The 19,620-nt window shown below is 47.8% G+C and overlaps 1 protein-coding gene across 1 annotated transcript; it reads left to right on the top strand.

Annotated features, from left to right (window-relative positions):
* Positions 1 to 351: 351 nt before the first annotated feature.
* Positions 352 to 8,142, top strand: EGR3 (early growth response 3). Its single transcript, XM_089537968.1, has 2 exons — positions 352 to 824; positions 2,980 to 8,142. Exons 1-2 carry the CDS (start codon positions 491 to 493, stop codon positions 4,206 to 4,208), a joined length of 1,563 nt encoding a protein of 520 aa, XP_089394094.1. The 5' UTR covers positions 352 to 490; the 3' UTR covers positions 4,209 to 8,142.
* Positions 8,143 to 19,620: the final 11,478 nt, after the last annotated feature.

Genomic DNA, 19,620 nt, shown 5'->3' with positions numbered 1-19,620 from the left:
ATTAATATCATTAAGGTTGTTATCGATAGCAACAGCTGCTGCAAGAGAAGAAGCAGCAGCAGCAGCAGCAGCAGCATCCTCTTCTTCTTCTCTGGCTTCCTGCTTTCTGAACGTTCCATTGTGAGGAGCTTCCATTGTGACGTCGCCGGGTCGGCTCCGCTTTGTCTGTCCATATATGGGCAGCTACGTCACGGAGCTTTCCCGCGGCTCTCATAAATAGGCGGGCGGATTTCCCTGGCTGAGCATTTGGGGCTGCAGGGAGGGAAGGGAAAGGAAGGGAAGGGAAGGGAAGGGAAGGGAAGGGAAAGGGAGGGATCAACCGATCGAGGCTGGGGAAGGCGAGAGGGATGGAGGAAGGGATGGAGGGATCGGGGGATTAACGCCCTGGACGCCCACCTTGGAGGAGCAGATCCCCCAAAGGGATCGCCTCCCCCGCCTCCCTCCAAGAAACCCCGCCCAGGGATCCACTGAGGATCGCGATCCCCCTCGCATGGTCGCCCGGGGACGGATCGGCCCTTCGGATGCCTCCTCCAGGCCGGGAAGGAAGAAGGACCCGGGAGCCCCTGCTCTGAGCCCGACGCCTCCTCCTCCTCCTCCGCCGCCGCCGCTGCCGCCTTCCTCCCTGCCCCCCTCCTCCTCCTCCTCCTGCTCCCGGCCGAGGGCTATGACAGGGAAACTCGTGGAGAAGCTGCCAGGGACCATGAACGCCTTGATGAACCAGCTGCAGGACCATCTCTACCCGGACGAGATCCCCAGCGCCCTCAACCTCTTCGCCGGCAATGGAGACGCCTCCGCCGTCCACTACGGCAGCCAGATGGCCGCAGGTAAAGGGGGGCGGGGTGGGTGGGGGGCAAAGCCAGGGCCAGGGAGATCATGGGGTGGGGGCACTGCCAGGCCGGGGCTGAGTCTGGACAGCGCCATCCCTCCTCCCTTGCAGCCAGTCTTCTCCTCCTCCTCCTCCTCCTCCTCGTCTTCCTCCTCTTCTTTTTCTCTGCCTCCTCCTTTTCCCTTTCTTCTCCTTCCTCTCCTTTCTCCTTTTCCTCCTCTTCTTCCTCCTTTTCTTCTTCCTCCTCTTTTCCTCTTCTACCCCCGTTCATCCTCCTCCTCCTCTTCCCCTCCTCCTCTCCCTCCTTTTCATCCTCCTCTCCTCCTCCCCCTCCACCTCCACCTTGCCTTCCTCCTCCTCCTCCTCCTCTTCCTCCTCGGTGCGCCAGAGCCATGGCTGCTGCTCCCCTGGAGCCTCCGGCGGGGAGAACCTCGCAGGTATCCACCGGGGGAGAAGAGAGGAAAGCTCCGGGTGGGCGAGGAAGGCCCTCTCCCTCCCTCCCTCCCTCCCTCCCTCCCTCGTGGATGGATGGATGGATGGATGGATGGATGGAAGGGGATGGTGGGAACCGGGCTCCCTCCTCCTCCTCTTCGACGGGGCTCTTCTCTGGCAAAGGCTGCCATGGCTGCCTTGGCCCAACTTCCAAGGACCCCCCTGCGCCCCCTTTCCTCCTCCTTCCTCCAGGAGTGGGGAGGGAAACACAAGGGGGACCCCTTGATCCCCCCAACTCTCCCTCTCCCTCTCCTCTCTTTTTTCCCTGCTGGAAAAGAGCTCAAGTTCCCTTGGGATTTCTAGAGCCCTGGAAGGAAAAGGAGCAAGGAGGGCCAGGAGCGGGGGTGGCAGGCAGGAGTTGGGGAGCCCTTTTCCAACCCGGAGTCAGGCCCGCTTGGCCCTTGCTTCGCCCCACACCTTTCCCCCTGCCTCCCCCTTCTTTCCAGAGACCCAACTCCAGGTTGAAGAAAAGGGGGGCATTGTTTGAAAAGCCTGCCGCCTTCCCTTCCTTCCCTCCCTCTTCTGCCTCGGCTTTGCAAGGCTCTCTGGGCAGCCTTCTTCCCCCTGCCCAAAAAGCCCCCTTTCCTCTTCCTTGCTTCCGTCTGCACTGCAGGATGGATACGCTTCTGACCCCGCTTTCCCTGCGCTGGGATTTGTCCATTAGGGAGACCTTCTTGAGTCTTCTCACATGGAAGACAGGGAAAGCGGGCCCGAAGCGCATTCGTTCCTCGGTGTAGATGCAGCAGCAGCCCAAGGGGCTTCTCGGGGCTTGGAGAAGGCGCTGGTCCTCACGGAATCCGGGGCGGCCTCCTCCTCCTCCTCCTCCTCCTCCTTCTCCCTCTGGGCCCCAGGACTGAGGGCAGATGGGCACCTTTCCCAGGCTCCTGGCTGTTCTTGCGGGGTCCCTTCGCGGTCCTTTCCCTGGACCAAGGCTGCCCTCCGGACGGCAGCAAGAATCCGGCTCGACCCCACTTTCACCGACGTGGCTCCCTGCTATGGAATGCTGGGATTGTGGCACCAGAGCGGACCTTCCTTCCTTCTTCTTGTCTTCTCTCTCTTTACTCCCTTCTTTCTCAACCACCTCCACATCCCAGGATCCCCTCCCGAGCAGGGCGCCCTCCCTGGCCTGGCCTGCTGCCCCCTTGGCCTGCCTCCTCCTGCCAGCCCTACTGCTGCCCTTCGGGGCTCTCCTTCAGCCGGCCGGCCTTCTTCCCTGGCTTTCCCCGCTCAGCTGGGAGGGCCAAGGCAGGGGTGGCGGGCGGCCCTCGGAGGGGCCTGCCTTGGCAGAGTCCCCTGCTCGGGCCAAGCCCAGGGCAAGGCAGGGCAGGGCAGCCCTGGACTCCTCTCCCGGCCCCAGAGTCCTGGCTCCCCGGCTGACTTGGCCCGTCCTCTCTCCGTCAGGTGCCCAAAGGGGCAGAGGGCCAGGGGGCCAGGTGGGCCCTAAGAGGGGCAGCCCAGACTCAACCCGAGCCTCCCTCCCTCCCTCCTTCCTTCCTTCCTTTTTTCTTCCTTCCTTTCTTCTTTCTTTCACTTCTTCCCTGTTTCCTTCCTGCCTCGCTTCCTTCTCTCTTTCTTTCCCTTCCCTCCTTCTCTCTTGCCTGCCTTCCTTCCTTCCTTCCTTCCCTGGGCCTGACTCTCTCCCTCCTCTTCCTCCTCCTCAGAGCCGGTGATGGAGCTGGGTCTGGCCAGCGAGAAGGGCGGCGGCGGCGGGGCTGGCGGAGGCGGCGGCGGGGGAGACCTGGTGCCCTCTTCGTCCTCGGCCTCGTCCTCCTACTCCTCCTCCTTCCAGGGCCCGGGGCCCGGGGCTCCTCCGGGGCCCAACAAGACGGTGACCTACCTGGGCAAGTTCGCCTTCGACTCGCCCTCCAACTGGTGCCAGGACAACCTGCTGAGCCTGATGAGCGCCGGCCTTTTGGGGGTGCCCCCTCCGCCGGCGCCTTCCTCCAACGGAGGAGGGCCCTCTTCGTCGGCGGGGCTCCAGGCCGAGGGGGTGGAGGCCATGTACCCCTCTTCGCTGCCGCCTTACTCGACGTGCGGAGAGCTCTACCCGGGGGAGGCCTTCCACGACCCCCAGCAGCAGCAGCAGCAGCAGCAGCAGCCTCAGGGCAACGGGGGCCTCTCTTACCCGGGCCAGGATTACCCCCCGGGGCCCAAGGGCGGCGGAGAGGGCCCCTTGTTCTCCATGATCCCGGACTACGGCCTCTACCACCACCCGCACCCCGCAGACCTGGGCGCCGGCCTCCCGGAGCACAAACCCTTCCAGACCTTGGACCCGATCAGGGTCAACCCTCCCCCGATCACCCCCCTGGAGACCATCAAGGCCTTCAAGGAGAAGCAGGGCCACCCGGCGGCGGGGGGCTTCGGGGTGCTCCAGCAGCAGCAGCAGCAGCAACAGCATCACCACCCGCACCACCCGCATCCTCCGCACCTCCACCCCGGGGCCGGTGGGCCTCCTCCCCCGCTGACTCTGAAGCCCATCCGGCCGAGGAAGTACCCCAACCGTCCCAGCAAGACCCCGCTGCACGAGCGGCCCCACGCCTGCCCGGCCGAGGGCTGCGACCGGCGCTTCTCGCGCTCCGACGAGCTGACCCGCCACCTGCGCATCCACACGGGCCACAAGCCCTTCCAGTGCCGCATCTGCATGCGCAGCTTCAGCCGCAGCGACCACCTCACCACCCACATCCGGACCCACACCGGCGAAAAGCCCTTCGCCTGCGAGTTCTGCGGACGCAAGTTCGCCCGCAGCGACGAGCGCAAGCGCCACGCCAAGATCCACCTCAAGCAGAAGGAGAAGAAGGCCGACAAGGGGGCAGCCTCCTCCTCTTCCTCCTCCTCCTCCTCCTCCTCCCAGGCCCCCCAGGCCCCCCCAGTGGTCACCACCTGCGCCTGACCACTTCGCCAAGAAAGAAGGGGCTCTCCCTCTTGGTTGGCCTTCCCGGGATCGTCTGGATCCAGGGGGGCTGGGGGACTCAGGGGGGGCCTGGACTTGAAGCCCCTCCATCCCCAGGGACTCCAGATTCCCTCCCATCCTTGACCCTCCGGGTCCCCTCCTTGATCTCCGCTTTCTCCCTTTTTTAAAACACTTCCCCTCTTTCGAGGAGGGGACACCAAAGCGCAGGGGGGCTGTCTGGGGAGAGAAAGGGGGTCTGAGTGTGTCTTTGTGTGTCTCCTTTTGTGTGTGTCTGGAGCTAAGCTGGGGCTGCTTCTCCTCCATCTCTAAACAGCACCCCCATCCCCACATATACCCCCCCCCCAAACAACTTCTCTTCTCTCCTGGAAAGGAAGAACCCCTGAGCCAGCCATGTCCCAACTCTGACCCTCCAGGTGTTTGGGACTTCACCTCCATCTCTGGGATGCTGGGAGCTGAAGTCCAAAACACCTGGAGGGTCAGAGTTTGGACATCACTGCACTGGGTCCCGAGATGTGGTCCTCCAAAGTGTTTGGGGCTTTGCCTCCCCAGAAGCCCCAGCTGTCAGGAATTCTAGGAGATCGAAGTCCAAAACATCTGGGGGACCAAAGTTTGGACATCACCAATCTGCCCCATCAGCCTGCCTTTGGAGAGAGAGGAGAAGGAAGGACCCTCCAGGGACCAAGGCTGGTTCTTTGCAATTGCAAGGCTGCAGATGGGTCACTCAGGGAGCCTTTCCAGGGAGAGGAAGTCCAAAACATTGAGGTGACTAAAGTTTGGGAATCACTGCAAAGGAGACTCTTCCACCACCCACCAGCCTGGCTTTGGAAAGAGAGGAGAAGGGAGGACCCAGGGTGCATCACCCTGGTTTTTTTGCAATCGCAAGGCTATGGCTGGATCCCTCAGGGAGCCTTTCCAGGAGATGGAAGCCCACAATGTCTGGGGGTCCAAGGTTTGGACATCACTTATCTGTCCCCGCACCCTGCCTTTGGAGAGAGAGGAAAAGGAAGGACCCCCAGGGACCACCGCTGGTTCCTTGCAATCGCAAAGCTGTGGCTGGATCTCTCTCATGCAGCCTTTCCAGGGCCCTTGCTGGCCTTGGCCAGGGCTCTCCTGGAAAGGAGCAACATCCAAGTGGTACCCCCCCCCCAAGACTGAGGGGGACAACTGCTGGTTCCTTGCAGTTGCAAGGCGATGGTTGGATTGCTCAGGTAGCCTTTTCAGGGGCCCTGCTGCTGGGGCAACCTCCCAGAAAAGAGTAACACCTAGACAGTGGTTCCCAAACTTTGGTCCTCCAGATGGTTTGGACTTCAGTTCCCAGAATTCCTGACTGTGGGCCAAACTGGCTGGGGCTTCTGGGAGTTGAAGTCCCAAACACCTAGAGGACCAAAGTTTGGGAATCATTGGAGGGTCTACCCTTGGAGAGAGAGAGGAGAAGGGATAGCCCTGGGAGACTGCCACTAGTTCCTTGCAAAGCTGAGCTATATCTCTCTGGCAACTGGGTAGCTTTGCTAGGGCTTTGCTAGGGCCTTGCTTGCCTTGGCCAGGGCTCTCCTGGAAAGGAGCAACATGTAGGGCAGTGGTACCCAAACTGTGCTCTTTATGGGGTTTTGGACTCCAGCTCCCAGAAGCCCAGACTATTGGTCAACATGGCTGAGGCTTCTGGGAGCTGAAGTCCAACATCTCTTAAAGGGCACAGTTTGGGGACCACTAAGGGGTCTGTCCCATCACCTTAGCCTTGAAGAGAGAGAAGAGGAATGATCCGGACATATCCTAGGAGGCTGCAGCTAGCTTCTTGCCTCTCTGGCCATTGGGTAACCTTTCTAGGTGGCCAGGGCTTGAGGCAACCTCCCAGAAAGGACCAACCCTAAGGGGTCTGTCCTGCCACCCCCCCACCCTACTCTTGGTGAGGAGGAGGAAGAAGAAGAAGGAAGGATCCACGTGAACCAACGCTGGTTCCTTGCAGCTGCAAGGTTGCAGGTGGCTCTCTCGGGCAACTGGGCAGCCTTTCTAGGGGTCTTGCTGGCTTCTTATCTCTCTGGCAATTGGGTAGCCTTTCCAGGGCTCTTGCTAGTCTTGGCCAGAGGTGGGCCCTGGGCTTTTAAGACTCCTCTTTCTCCCTCTTTCTTTCTTTCATTCTTTCTTTCTTTGCAATTCCTCCACATGCTCTTTATCCCCCTGTAAAACTGGGTCCTAATTTCTCTCTTCCTCCCTCCCTCTCTCTTTCTCTCTTTCCTTTTCCTCCGCACATCCTTTATCCCATCATCACCCTCCATAAATTTGGGTTCCAAACCCACCAATTCCACCCCTACCTCCCCTCCTCCTGCCCCATGGGAAGGGAATAGGTGAGGAAAGGGCTTGGTTGGCATTTTTCTCAGCTGGCATCCTCTCTGTTTGCTTCTGGGAACAGTTCCTTTGCTTTTGAGGGTGGGCCATGGGAGAGCAGAAAGGAAGAGAAGGGCCCAGAAGGCTTGGGTCTGGGTCAGGCATTCCAAAGTTTGTTTGATTTCCTCCAAAGGAGGATTTGGGGCAGGAGAGGGGGCCTGGTCCCTAAACTCCATTTGGACACACACATTGCCCAGGTATGCCCACTTAGATTGGCAGCTTTGAACAGGGCTAGATTGACCCCCCCAAACAGAATGTAAGGATTATTTTGGAACTATTTTGGAGCTCCTTTAACTTGACTTGAATGTACTTTTTAATTCCTCCTGGTTTCCTTCTTGAGGCTTGGATACTGTTGCTTGGAGAGTTTGGGGAGAGATCTGTGCCCAGGGTCAGCTTATGTCCTTCTCTTCTTTCTCTTTTGTTGGAGGAAAGGAAAAAGCACTCTCTTTATGTGTGTGTGTCTGTGTATGAATGTCTGTGTGTGTGTGTGTGTGTGTGGTTTAAAACATGTTCAAAAGACCCTTTAAAAGTGAACAGGTTGGCCATTTCCAGAGGGTTCCAGCTCACCTTGGGAAGGCCATTTTAGGAAAGAGGGCTATTGAGCATCAATTTTGGGGTGGATTAATACTTCTTTCTTCTTTCTTTCTTTCTTTCTTTCTTTTTTTATTTTTTAGCACAAAGACAATTCTTTCCAGAACTTCAGAAAACAGTGTTTTAATGGGTACTTTTTTATATATATATAATGTGATTTTATTTTTATTTTTTTATTTTTAAATTTTTATCGGTTCCTGTTTCGTTTGGAGGGGGGTCAACTTCTAAAAAACTGAGGAGGAAAGAGAACAGGTTGCCTTTTACCTCTTCTCCTTTTTTCTCCTTGCATGTCCTTCGCATGTCTTGCTTTCTTTTCTTTCCTTTTCTTTCCTTTCGGGTTTTTCCTTTTAATAAAAACCGCTCAGATATTTAAGCAAAACAACGATAATGATTTTTTTTAAAGAGATTAAAAAAAAAACTTGTTGCCAAAAGGTTGTGTTTTTATCCAGGTTTGATGTCTGCATGTTTTAAAAAAAAGAAGAAGAAATAATGATGAAACTGGACGAAAAAAACAATTCTCAGAGAGAAAAATAAAATGCAGTCTAATTTATGTGAACTGAAAGAAACAAAAAATCAGGTTTAACTACAAAAAAAATCTAAGGGAATGATATTTTTTGAAAGACTTTTGTATAAAGTTGAGTACTTTTGGGGGGGAGATAAAACCAGATGTAATATATTTTGTGGATGTTTTTATTTCTTGGATTTATAGTACCTTATACTAAGGTTAAAAAAATGCTTGATATTGTGAAACAAAACAAAAAAAAAGAGGTGATGATTTTCACACACATTTCATTTGCTCATTTGTCACGTTGTATAATGCAAATATGATAGTTGATGCATACAGCATTTTAAAGGGGGGAGAAAATCAGAAGCATTGAACTGATGTATTGTTGTACCATTTGCACTGTGAGCAAATGCTAATGCAGTAAATATATTGTGTTTGCTGACAATCAAATCCTTGTAGTAAATATCTTTATTTTTCTGTTTAAAATAACCATCGCGTGTTGCATATTGTATGTCGTACGTTTGGAGAAAAGGGTACTGTACCTCTGACATGTAAAGGGATTGCTTGCTTTGGAAATGGCACGTTAAACAGTGTTAAGTCCATGTAGATTTATCCTGACATTTGTTTCTGGCACTGTTTAGAAGTATGTGCCTTGAATGGGGCTTTTATGCTCAGAGTGGCAGCACCTTTGAATGCCTATGAATCCTTTTTTTGACTATGAAGCACTTTGAATAGACTGTGGATCCTTTTTTGGTTTGGTACAAATATACTGTTTGTTGGGCCATCATTTTGCATTGCGGAAACCAGACAGGGAACGCCAACTAGGGCTGGGAGTCACAAGCACATTGCTTTGGGGTTTAGATATTGAAATCAAAGGGGCTTACGTTCAAGTGATTTCTTTAGGATCAGCCCCAGTGCTATTACTCTAAACCCTTTGGTTCCACCTCTTAATGGCTCCTTGCATATTGGACTGTTGCTTGCTGTTCTGTCTTCCAAAATTGGCAATGTGGGATGTTAGGAATACCTATCCTTTTGTTGTATTTCTCCCTCGGTTGTTAGTAAAGGCCTTGTTGGGGGGGACTCTATTGCCAATTCATCCCCGTTTTATTCCAGAAACTGTCCAGAAATTAAGAAGACAGTTTCATACATATGGTAAGTAATGACTAACGCCGTAAATGCATCTTTATCACTTTTAAGGGAGGAAAAAAAAAGACATATACTGTATATCTAAATTTCAAAAAGGAAGCATTTGTACTAGCTGCAATGGCTTTGCTGTTAATGCTCTTTCTCATTCCCAAAGTCTCATTATTTCAGGTGGGGGGCAAGGGAACATAACAATTAATGGCGTAACATGTGAGAGCTTTTGGGGGGGGAACCAATGCATTTTTTAAAAATAGCAACAGGTATTGAATAGTGGGTTAGAGAGGAGAGAAAGAATGGTTAGGGAACGGTAAGAAATTGCTTATGAAGGATATGTTTTACCTTGAACCTTAGCCTTTCCAAACTGGTGTCTTCCAGTGGTTTGAACCTCCCCTCCTGCCAGCACTAGCCAATGGTCGGAAATGTTGGGGAATTATAGTCTCAAATATCAGAAAGGTACCAGGTTTTGTAAAGCTGGAATTCCCAGTCTGCTAGGATATATAGCAAGCAAAATGGTGTTGCTGTCTTGATCCATAGCTGTTGTCTTTTAAGACATTTGGATGGAAAGGGGTTAAAACATTTTTTGGCAAAATGATCTTCCTCTCGTCTGCTGAGTACTGGTCACTGATAGTAGGATTTGTGTTTATATGTTCTATTCACACATCTTCTTCCATTTGGGGAACCATCGAGGAGACACCTTGAGACCTTTATAGTCAACTGATGTTTGTTGACAACCCAGTGAGACCAGTTCAGCCTGTAGACGTCTGTTCTCCAGCTTATTTGTTTTGTAGGGACAGATCCGGTGAAATGTATTCTGACTTGCAGATCAAGTGGGAGACGTATCATAAATGTGCTTGAGTGGGCAGAATTCGGGGTGTGTTCCCACAGTCAGTAGGACCAGGAGATAAAGCGTTTTCCTGGGATCTCTTTTCTTTGGTATGGAGGTGAGAGTTTGAATTATACCTTTGTAGTAAGAAGGGAAAGCATACATTAAGAAGGGGGAAAAACCCTCTATCATGGAGTAGTTTAAGCCAAAAACCCCTCCTTGGCACAAGGGCCTTTAAAAATGGCAGGTGCCACATATGCATGGCTTCCTGCACAATGAATATATGCACCTTTTAAACCTTCATAGAGAGCAGGTGCGTTCAAGCAAAATCTTGATCCTGTGGATTGATTATTGCTTAGCAATAGAATAAACCAGTAGTCACACAAGGAGGCTACCAAATTTGCTTCCTTGGCATATGCGGGTAGGAATGGCTTTTCCAACTGAAACAAGTCCTCCCCAAAATCATTTGAAAACCACCTCCTTCTTCACTTGCTGACTCTTTGCCTTGGAGAAATCAATTGTATTGGGATCTGAAAGAATGAACCACGTCTTTCTGGTTAAGTCACCTGGCCTTACAAATATTTTTGAGCTAGTCAGATGATTGACTCACAGCTTTGGCTGGGGATGGCTCTAAAAACTCTCAAGGTCTTTTCTAGGCCTGTCGTTTTTGGCTAAAGAGGCTTAGGATCTGCGTGCTTAACACTGAACTTGAACCTTTCCTTCCCATCTCATTGATAGGGTTCTTGTTTTTGAGTATAGTAGTGAATCATCCCAGTTGACCATAAATCAATCCTGAGATGGTCCCCAACATACACACTGAACCAATGCAGGAGTCAATGTGAGCCACTGTTGCATCAGAAAAAGGATCATAAGAAATGAAAGCTTGGATCTTAGAAAACATGTCCTTCTCTCCAGTAGAAGATGACCCCAAAATAATCACATCAGAACTCTCTATAAGACTGGCTTTTGATCTCACTATAGCAATTCCAGTATCTTTCTTTTCCTTTCTTTATTTCTTGGGGACACATTTTCTTACACTCTTTGGACTATTTCTGACTGCTTGGGGAAGGAGGCTTGGAACAGTTTTGGACGTCATTGTTTGTAATGTTTGTACGTTTGTGGCTTTGTATACGTGCAATATTTTGTTATTTGTTTTTGTGGTCCTTCTGATTGTCCTTTCCTACACTTTGGTTCCTGCAGCCTACCCCCCAAAAGTTATATGCCATTCTGATTTGATCGGTGAGAATGTCTTACGAGATGAAGCAGTTATCTCAGGGGATCCTTCAAAGATTGCTGCTCCTTCCATTTATGATCATTCTATGTGGGCAGACCTGTGCTATCGGCTGTTGATGACAATTGACATCCACTTTGTTAAACAGAGCCGTGAAATAACCTGTGAACAAATAATTTCTCTTTTAAAATCTAGCATCTCCATTTGCAAGCACCTTTTCTTTTTTTCTTTTACATAAACACAACCATATAGATTTGCAGACATTAGGAGTCAGTCTTTGACATAAGCTATTCTGGGCTGAGAATTATCACTCATCTCTGGGTCGACATCCTTTGGTTTCTCTCTTATCACTTGTCATCCAAGTATTTTCCCACTTAAATCCTAATAAGTTTTGGCATGTGCAATCGCCATTCAGACAGTGACAAGTTTAGCTCCGCCAGTCCACCAAAACTGTGTGACCCAACAAGCTGAACGCAGCCTAGTTGCCATCTATTATGTGTCAGATCCTTCACAGTATCCTATTTTTTCAGTCCAAAGCAAGCCATTGAAAAAGGTTTGCTTGATCCCGGAGAGACCACCTTATATACCATGTGCATTGATTTTAGTGAGTTGTGGCAAGTAGAAAATTGAAGCGTGCGCAAACTTTGGGAAGTTGTTGTCGTCACTGTCATGGTTGTGTGCCTTATTTCCAACGTATGGCAACCCTATCGCAGGGTTTTCTTGGCAAGATTTGTTCAGAAGGGGTTTGCTTTTGTCATCCTTTGGGGCTGAGAGTATGTGGCATAGTGGGTTTCCACATTTGAACTCTGTTCTCAGGAGTCGTAATCCAACACTCAAAACTGCTAAACCACTCTTGTCTGGAAAATGACCCCTATGCTTAAGATCTTAACAGAACGCTGTACATAAATTCATTCTTAATCATGTGTATATATTTCACTTAGTGTTGTGTCTTACAAGAGACTGGCCTGATCCTCTGTGAGTGTTTATAAAGCGATCGGACAGATTTTGCTTTTTTTGAGTGTCCACCCAAGTAACCTCGTTGTCCATAGTTGTTAAATTCCTTACAAATTCCTTGGCCATTATTATTATTATTATTATTATTATTATTATTATTATTATTCATAAGTGGAGTGGACCGTGATCAGCCACCAGGCCTGTAGTGAATTCCTCTGCCTTTTGATTCTGGGAGACATTAAGTAACGTGGGGCACATGCTGAATGTCCTGAACATTGTTCAGGTCATGGTGTTTCTTCATACGTTTGGTTCTCCATGCACCTGAAGTCGTCACCGTTCTTGGATTTCGATCTTCTTTGTTGAAGGCTTTTCGTTCTCTGAGAATGCCAGAGGGGACTAAGGTTGGGCATCGTGATATCGTCTCCTGGCAAAGATTAAAATAGACAGGAATGGAACATTCAGTGCCCTTTCCTGGGGAGCGGGGAGATGTAAGAGTTGCCCTCTATTGCAGCCAAGGGAACTTGTCTTTACTTCTCAGGACTTCTAATTAATATATTTGAAATGTTGCTACTCAAGCCATATCGCAACCTTATTTCTTATGTAGTTGGCCACAGTTCCCCCTTAGACTCACCAGCAACCCACCACCGCTTGCCTTTCATTCCATTGGCAAACATCTCCTCCATAATGGCTAATTTCACTTGAAGATCAACTCTCCAGAGTTGTGTGCTACTTGCATTTGTCTGGCCTGGATCTATCTTAGTTTCTAACCTCTCTAGATCCTTTTACTTTAATCCTTTGTCCTCGCTGATGTTTGTAACACCTCCCAGTTTAGCATCATCTGCAAATGTAATTACCGTGCTGTTTACCTGCTTGTCCAGATTGCTAATAAATAAAGCCAGTCCTGGTGCTTATCCCTGTGATTCCCTTCTGGACACCTCCCTGCCGTGCCCTGGGCCTCTCTTCTCTTTGCGCCTTCTTGCAGCCAGGTGCACATTCAAGCCAATTTGAATTTACACCCCAAATAAGGTTTAATGACACATCATCGCAACTAATAATTTCCCAAAGTGGAACGTACCTCTAGCATCCCCTTTAACTGAGATTTAGAAATGGAAAAGTTCTGCATATGGGAATACAGTAGGCCTTTAGTATCTGCTGGGGTTTGCTTCCAGGAGCCCCCATGGATAGACTTGCACCATTTTGTTGCTGTTTTCCGCTTCAAAAATATTTACATTGACTGCATCTGGATTTGGGAATGTTAATGTTAAAATTCAGGAAGGACTAGTGAGTTTTGTTTCTGGTTCTTTAAATGTTTCTTTTCATTAGAAAAACACTTGATGATCCACTTCCCAAGGAAGCTGAAAGGCTTCTCTCCAAGTCTCGCCTTTGGTTCCAGAGCCACTGAATGGGACCAAAGCTGCTTAAATTGTGTTGCGCTGTGTGTATGTGTGTGTTGTGGTGGGGGTGAGTCTCCACATAACCTTCCCCCCCTTCCCCTGGTTTCTCCAAAGAAGGACAGTAGGGTTAATCCTTGTCCCTCCAGGTGCCTTCTCTCCCTGCCCCCAAAGGCTAAGCCAGCATCACACCAACCTTCTCTTCTTTGTCAATCCAAATCCATCAGGATTTGTTTCTCCACCTTTGGCCTCAGGTCAATTTCATCATCTCTGTGTGCAACTTTTGCAGGCTCCTCCTTTCCGATCTTGATCTGGGTGACCTGACTTAATACTGATACTGGTGGCACCCGGTGCCCCACCTTTGTGTGCCATACCTGCTTCGATTTCCCTACCCAGGCCTTGTCAGTCACCAGTCTCAGGTGTGCGCACCCTCTCTCTCCCTCTCTCTCTTGATCCTTTTGTGTAACACTTTGTCCCTTAAGCTGAGCTAAGTCCCTGCTGGGAGTTTGTGCTGAAGAAAATGCCTCCTTTGCAAAGGCTTTGCCATCTCCTCTTGGAACATCTGGCTCCACTTTGCCTTTTGCATTGTGCCATCAGGATCACAAATGCACTTGCCTTCCGATCCAAATGTGACGGTTGCCTCATTTTGCTATTGTTGTGCCTTCATTTTCCAACTTATGGCAACCCTTTGGCAAAGCTAGGATTGGGTTTTTCTTGGCAAGTTTCTTCGAAAGGGGGTTTGCCATGGCCATCCTCTGAGGCTGAGAGAGTGAGACTTGCCCAAAGGCATCCAGTGGGTTTGCAAGGCCGAGCCAGGATTCGAACCCTGTTCTCCAGTGCTCAAACCACTATCGCTTTCTGCTTTATTTTGTACCTTGGACTTATCCCCAGTGACTTGTTCATCCAAATTTAGATCTGCTCTTTTTCACCTACCTCTCTGCTTCAGACAATCCATGGCATCTTATTTTTTTTCCTTCCACACTTTCACAATTTCAGCTCATTTCAAAATTGTTTGACTTTCCCCAGAAATCCACTTGACTCAGAAATTCTCCAAGCAAAAGGGTCCTTCAACCTAACCCCAGAAATGTCCCATTATCCGGAGCTACTTCAGGGTGTATTCACACTGCAGAATTAAAGCAGTTTGAACCACTTCAGCAGCCAGGACACTACCCTACAGAAAACTGGGATTTGTAGTTTAGTGAGGTGTGTCAGAGCCGGGCTCTGGTGCCTCACAAATCCCAAGATTATATGGCAATTAAAGCGGTGCCAAACTGCTTTAATTCTGCAGTGTGGATGCACCCCAAGGGGTGAAGACACCCATCACATCTTTGTGGAGACCATTATAAGAGTAAGGGAAACATGTATCTAAAGACATGCATTGCTTACATAGAAGATGCAACTACCAAAGGCTCCCAGACATATTATTGTTTTTCAACCCAACACATTTCTCCGACAAAGACTGTGATGTTCAGAGAGAGCAATGGCAGCAAGCCTTCATTGTTAGGCAGAGAACTGGACTTTGTGGAAGTCATGGGAGGGTTGGAGGAAAAGAAGGCTCTCAGGTACTGTGTGTCTTTTCCCTTTAGGACAAATTCAAAAGAAAACGAGCAAGTGAAGGGCAGATAGAAAGAAAGAAAGAAAGAAAGAAAGAAAGGGAAGGGAGAAGGGAAAAGGAAAGGAGACGGAAGGGAGAAATAGAAAGGGGAGGGAAGGGGGAAAGGGAAGGAAGGAAGGAAGGAAGGAAGGAAGGAAGGAAGGAAGGAAGGAAGGAAGGAAAAAGAAAGGCAAGGAAGGAAGAAGAGGAAGGAAAAGGGAAGGAAAAGAAAGGAAAGGAGAAAGGAGTGAAGAGAAGGGAGAAAGGAAAGAAAGAAAAAAGAAAGAAAGAAAGAGAAAGGGAAGGAAGGAAGGAAGGAAGGAAGGAAGGAAGGAAGGAAGGAAGGAAGGAAGGGAGGGAAAGGGAAGGGAAAGAATGGAAGAAAGAGAAAGGGAAGGGAAAGGAAAGGAAAGGAAAGGAAGAAAGGGAAAGGGAAAGGGAAAGGGAAGGGAGAAAGAAAGGGAAATAAATGAAAGGGAAAGAAGCAAGGAAGGGGAAAGGAAAGCAAAGCAAAGAAAGAGAGATATAGGGAAGGGAAGGGAAGGGAGGGGAAGGGAAGGGAAAGAGAGAGAGAGGAAGGAAGAGAAAGAAAGACAGACAGACAGACAGACAGACTGACTGACTGTAGAGGGGATCTAGCTAACGAAGGGCATAACATGGCATGCTTTTTAATGTGAGCTTCCCCAGAGGATGCCCACAAATGGAGCCCTCATCCTGCGAAGTCCATCCTGTGATTTCTAGTTTCTCTAGCTGAGTCAGCCAGACTGGGGTGGTTGTTGTTGTTGCTGCTGCTGCTGTTGTCATGTTGTGTGCAACTTCGAGTCCTTTCTAACTCACGGCAACCCATACTAATGTTTTGTTTCTTTCCTTGGCAAGACACCCTCGGAGGGGTCTTGCCAAATGCCATGGCTGTCCTCTGAGGCTGAGAGTGTGTGACTTCTTATTGCCCAAGGCTATCCAATGGGTTTCTGTGGCAGAGCTAGGAATCCAATGCTGCAAACTGCTGCCTCCAAACTTTAAACAGAAAGAAAGGGGGGGGGGGAGACCCAAAACGATGGGTTTGGAGGCAGCTGTCCAAATTTACAGCGCTTCAGAAATAAAGTTGCATCGTAATAATAATAGTAATAGTAATAATCTGCTGCTCCCCATCCCTCCATCTCTCTTTTTCTTTCTTTCTTTCTTTCTGGAAAGAACTTCAAACAACTTTTCAAGCTTTCCTGACTTAAGATGAAATGCTGCGGACTTTTGATGATGATGATGGTGGTGGTGGTGGTGGCGGCGGTGATGATGATGATGATTAAAACCCAAGCAAAAGGATTATTGCAAAAGGATTCTCTCTGGAGGAAAGGAAGGAAAATAAGAGAGGAGAGGAGAGAAAAGAAGAGGCGGAAAAAAGGAAAGAGAGGAAGAGAGAGACTGAGATAGAAAGAGAGAGAGAGAAATATAAAAAAGACACAGAGATGGAAATATAAATAAAGACAGAGAGAGAAATATAAAAAGAGAGAAAAATATAAGAGAGATATAGAGAAAGAGAGAAATATAAAGACAGAGAGACAGAGAAAATGGTAGAAATATAAAGAAAGAAAAAGAGAGAAAGCGAGATGGATACATGAAGGAGAGAGAAATATAAAAAGAGAGACTGAGACTGAGACTGAGAGAAAGAGAGGGATAGAAATATAAAGTAAGGAAGAAAGAAAGACAAGCAGAAACATAAAGAAAGAGAAAAATATAAAAAAGAAAGAGGGAGAAATATAAAGAAAGAAAGAGGGGGACAAAGAGAGAGAGAAATAAAAAGATAGAAAGAGAAACAGAGAAAGAGATAGAAACATAAAAAAGAGAGGGAAATATAAAGAAAGAAACACAGAGAGGTAGGAAGGAGATACGAAAGAGACAGAAGGAGAGAGAAAGAGAGACAGACAGACAGAAATAAAAAGGTAGAGAAACAGAGAAAGATAGAGATAGAAACATAAAAAAGAAAGGGAAATTAAAAAGAGAGCAATATTAAGAAAGAAAGACAGAAAGAGGAAGGAAGGAGATAAGAGAGAGAGAGAGGGAGAAAGAAAGAAAGAAATAGAGAGAAAGAAAGAGCGAGCTGATGCCCAATGGGAGGAGGGCACTCCTCTTCCAGGGCTGGCGGAGGATTCCCAAAAGAGCATCCAAAGGGAGCTCGGGGTCCCTTCCTTGTTCCTTGCCCAGATTGGACTCTCTCCCCCGGAGCCTCCAGACTGGAGAAACCATGCAGCTTGCACCGCTTTCCCTGCCAGGCAGAACCCTTGGGATGTGTAGTTTCGTGTGGCCTCAGCACTTCTGGGCAGAGAAGGCTGATACGACTATAGATCCCAGGGTCCCATAACAGGAGGGTCTAAAGTGGTGTCAAACTGCGTTATTTCTACAGTGCAGATGCCCCCCGCGGAGCTCACTTGGTCTCAAGAGAAACCAAAGAAGAAAAGACTAGGCTTTTCATGCTTTTCATGCTAAAGTAGAAAGAAGGGGGGAAATCCTTGGAGTATGTGTGTGTGTGTATAGATAGATAGAGAGAGAGAGAGAGAGAGAGAGAGAGAGAGAGAGAAGGCAGGTAATAAGTCAGGGAGCAAGCAATAATTGATGCAAAAATACCACGTTTTGCAAGGCTATACACACACACACAAGTGAGAATACTTTGTTTTGTTAGACTATATAAATTATAATATATATATATATATATATATATGCAAGAATACCTCATTTTACTAGGCTATATATATATATATATATATATATGAATATCTTGTTTTGCAAGGATATATATATATATATATGCAAGAATACCTCATTTTACTAGGCTATATATATATATATATATGTAAGAATACCTTGTTTTGCTAGTCTCTCTCTCTCTATATATATATATATATATATGCAAGAATACCTTGTTTTACTAGTATATACCTTGTTTTGCAAGACTATATAAATGAAAGAATATCTAGTTTTATTAGGCTATGTGTGTGTGTGTAAGAATATCTTGTTTGGCAATGCAAATATATATATATATATATATATATATATATATATGCAAGGATAACATGTTTTTGCAAGGATATCTATCTATCTATCTATCTATCTATGCACATATTGCCTTGCAAAACAAGGTATTCTTGCATCAGTGACTGCTGGCTGGCTGGTTTGTTTGTTTTCCTTTTTTTAAAAGTGTGTGTGTGTATATATTATATATGTATATTCACTAAGGATTTCCCCCTTTCTTCCTACTTTAGCATGAAAAGCATAGTCTTTTGTACCAAAAGCACATTCAGGGGACAGAGAGGTCTGCCCATGTGTTCATTTCATTGACCCTATACAAGATTTCAGCCATTGACTTTCTGGAGGTCCAAAACTGGAGCCAAAAAAGGAAGGGAAAAACAGAGCTAGAGAAGTTACCTTTTTTGGACTACAACTCCCAAAATCTCCCTGAGAAGTTTGGGGAGTTGTAGTTCCAAAAAAAGAAGAAGGCATGTCTGCAGGCTCTCAGCAAATGTGGTCATGGAAGTTGGCTAGCAGACAAGCCAGGTTCACTTTCCTTTTGAGATTAGATCAGCAAGGCATTCGGTGGCAACTAAAAAGATGCACAGGTTTATAGTGGCATAACATTTTGTGGTCTGCAGAACCCACAGTTGCCGAGGAAGTCGGTTCTGGGCTACAAGATATAAAACAAAACCTGTCTCAATAGATGTACAGGTTGGATCTCCCTTATCCAAAATGCATGGGACCAGAAGTGTTTTTGGATTGGGGCATGTGCTCTTTTTGGAGAGTTTGGAATATTTGCTGCATATACATAGACATAACCAGAAGTCTTTTGGAGTTTGGAATATTTTCATATACATATACATAACCAGAAGTGTTTTGGAGTTTGGGATATTTGCATACACATAATAAGACGTCTTGGAGATAGGACTCAAATCTCAACATAAAATTCATTTATGTTCTGCATGCGCCTTATACAGAAGGCAATTTTCTACACCATCGTTTGAACCATTTTGTGTATGAAACAAAGTTTGTGTACATTGACAGCTGTCCACAATTTGGGAACATTTTGGAATTCTGGATAAAAGAGACTCAACTTGTATGAGTCTTTTATCATTATATATGTGTAGCTTTGCCCCATTTTTTGCCATAATAGATCTAAGATGGCTACTACATTGGCATCCCTTCCTTGTTGAAATAGTTGTTGGTCCCAAGAGCCTACTAAGAAAAGACCCTAGATCTGCAGATCTCTGGCACCAAAGCATGAGTAAATGTAGGGGGGGGGGGAGATATTCTGCCAATAAAAATGACTGTTGTTGTTGTTTTGGATTTGGGAGTATTTTGGAGTTTGGAATATTTGCTTATACATATACAGAACCAGAAGTGTTTGGGATTTTGGAGGTTTTTGGAGTATGGAATACACACACACACACACATAACCAAAAGTGTTGTTGTGTGCCATCATGTAGTTTCCGACTTATGGCAACCCTAAGGCCAACCTATCATGAGGTTTTCTTGCAGGATTTGCTCAGTGGAGGTTTGCCATTGAGGCTGAGAGCGTGTGACTTGTTCCAAAGTCACCCAGTGCATCAATTCCCATTCATTCCCATTGACCCTTATGGAATATTCCTGTTTTGTGGGAGAATATCTGTGCACTGCGTTGCTTATTCAGCGGCAAAGTCCCAATTAGTTCATTGGAGAGGAAGCCCTTGTAGCCGTGCTTTGCAAAAAGCAACCTTCCTTGTTGTTTCTTTTAACACTACTTTGCAACTTCATCTCA

Source organism: Sceloporus occidentalis, unplaced genomic scaffold (genome assembly GCF_023333645.1).
Source record: "Sceloporus occidentalis isolate IW3139 unplaced genomic scaffold, rSceOcc1.0.p SCAF_9, whole genome shotgun sequence".
NCBI classification, from domain to species: domain Eukaryota; kingdom Metazoa; phylum Chordata; class Lepidosauria; order Squamata; family Phrynosomatidae; genus Sceloporus; species Sceloporus occidentalis.
This window is presented reverse-complemented; position numbering and strand designations above follow the sequence as displayed.

Coding starts and splice junctions, on each gene's coding strand:
- EGR3 (XM_089537968.1), top strand. CDS start 491: ATGGTCGCCCGGGGACGGATCGGCCCTTCGGATGCCTCCTCCAGGCCG. Junction 825..2,979: donor CGGCAGCCAGATGGCCGCAG/GTAAAGGGGGGC, acceptor CCTCCTCCTCAG/AGCCGGTGATGGAGCTGGGT.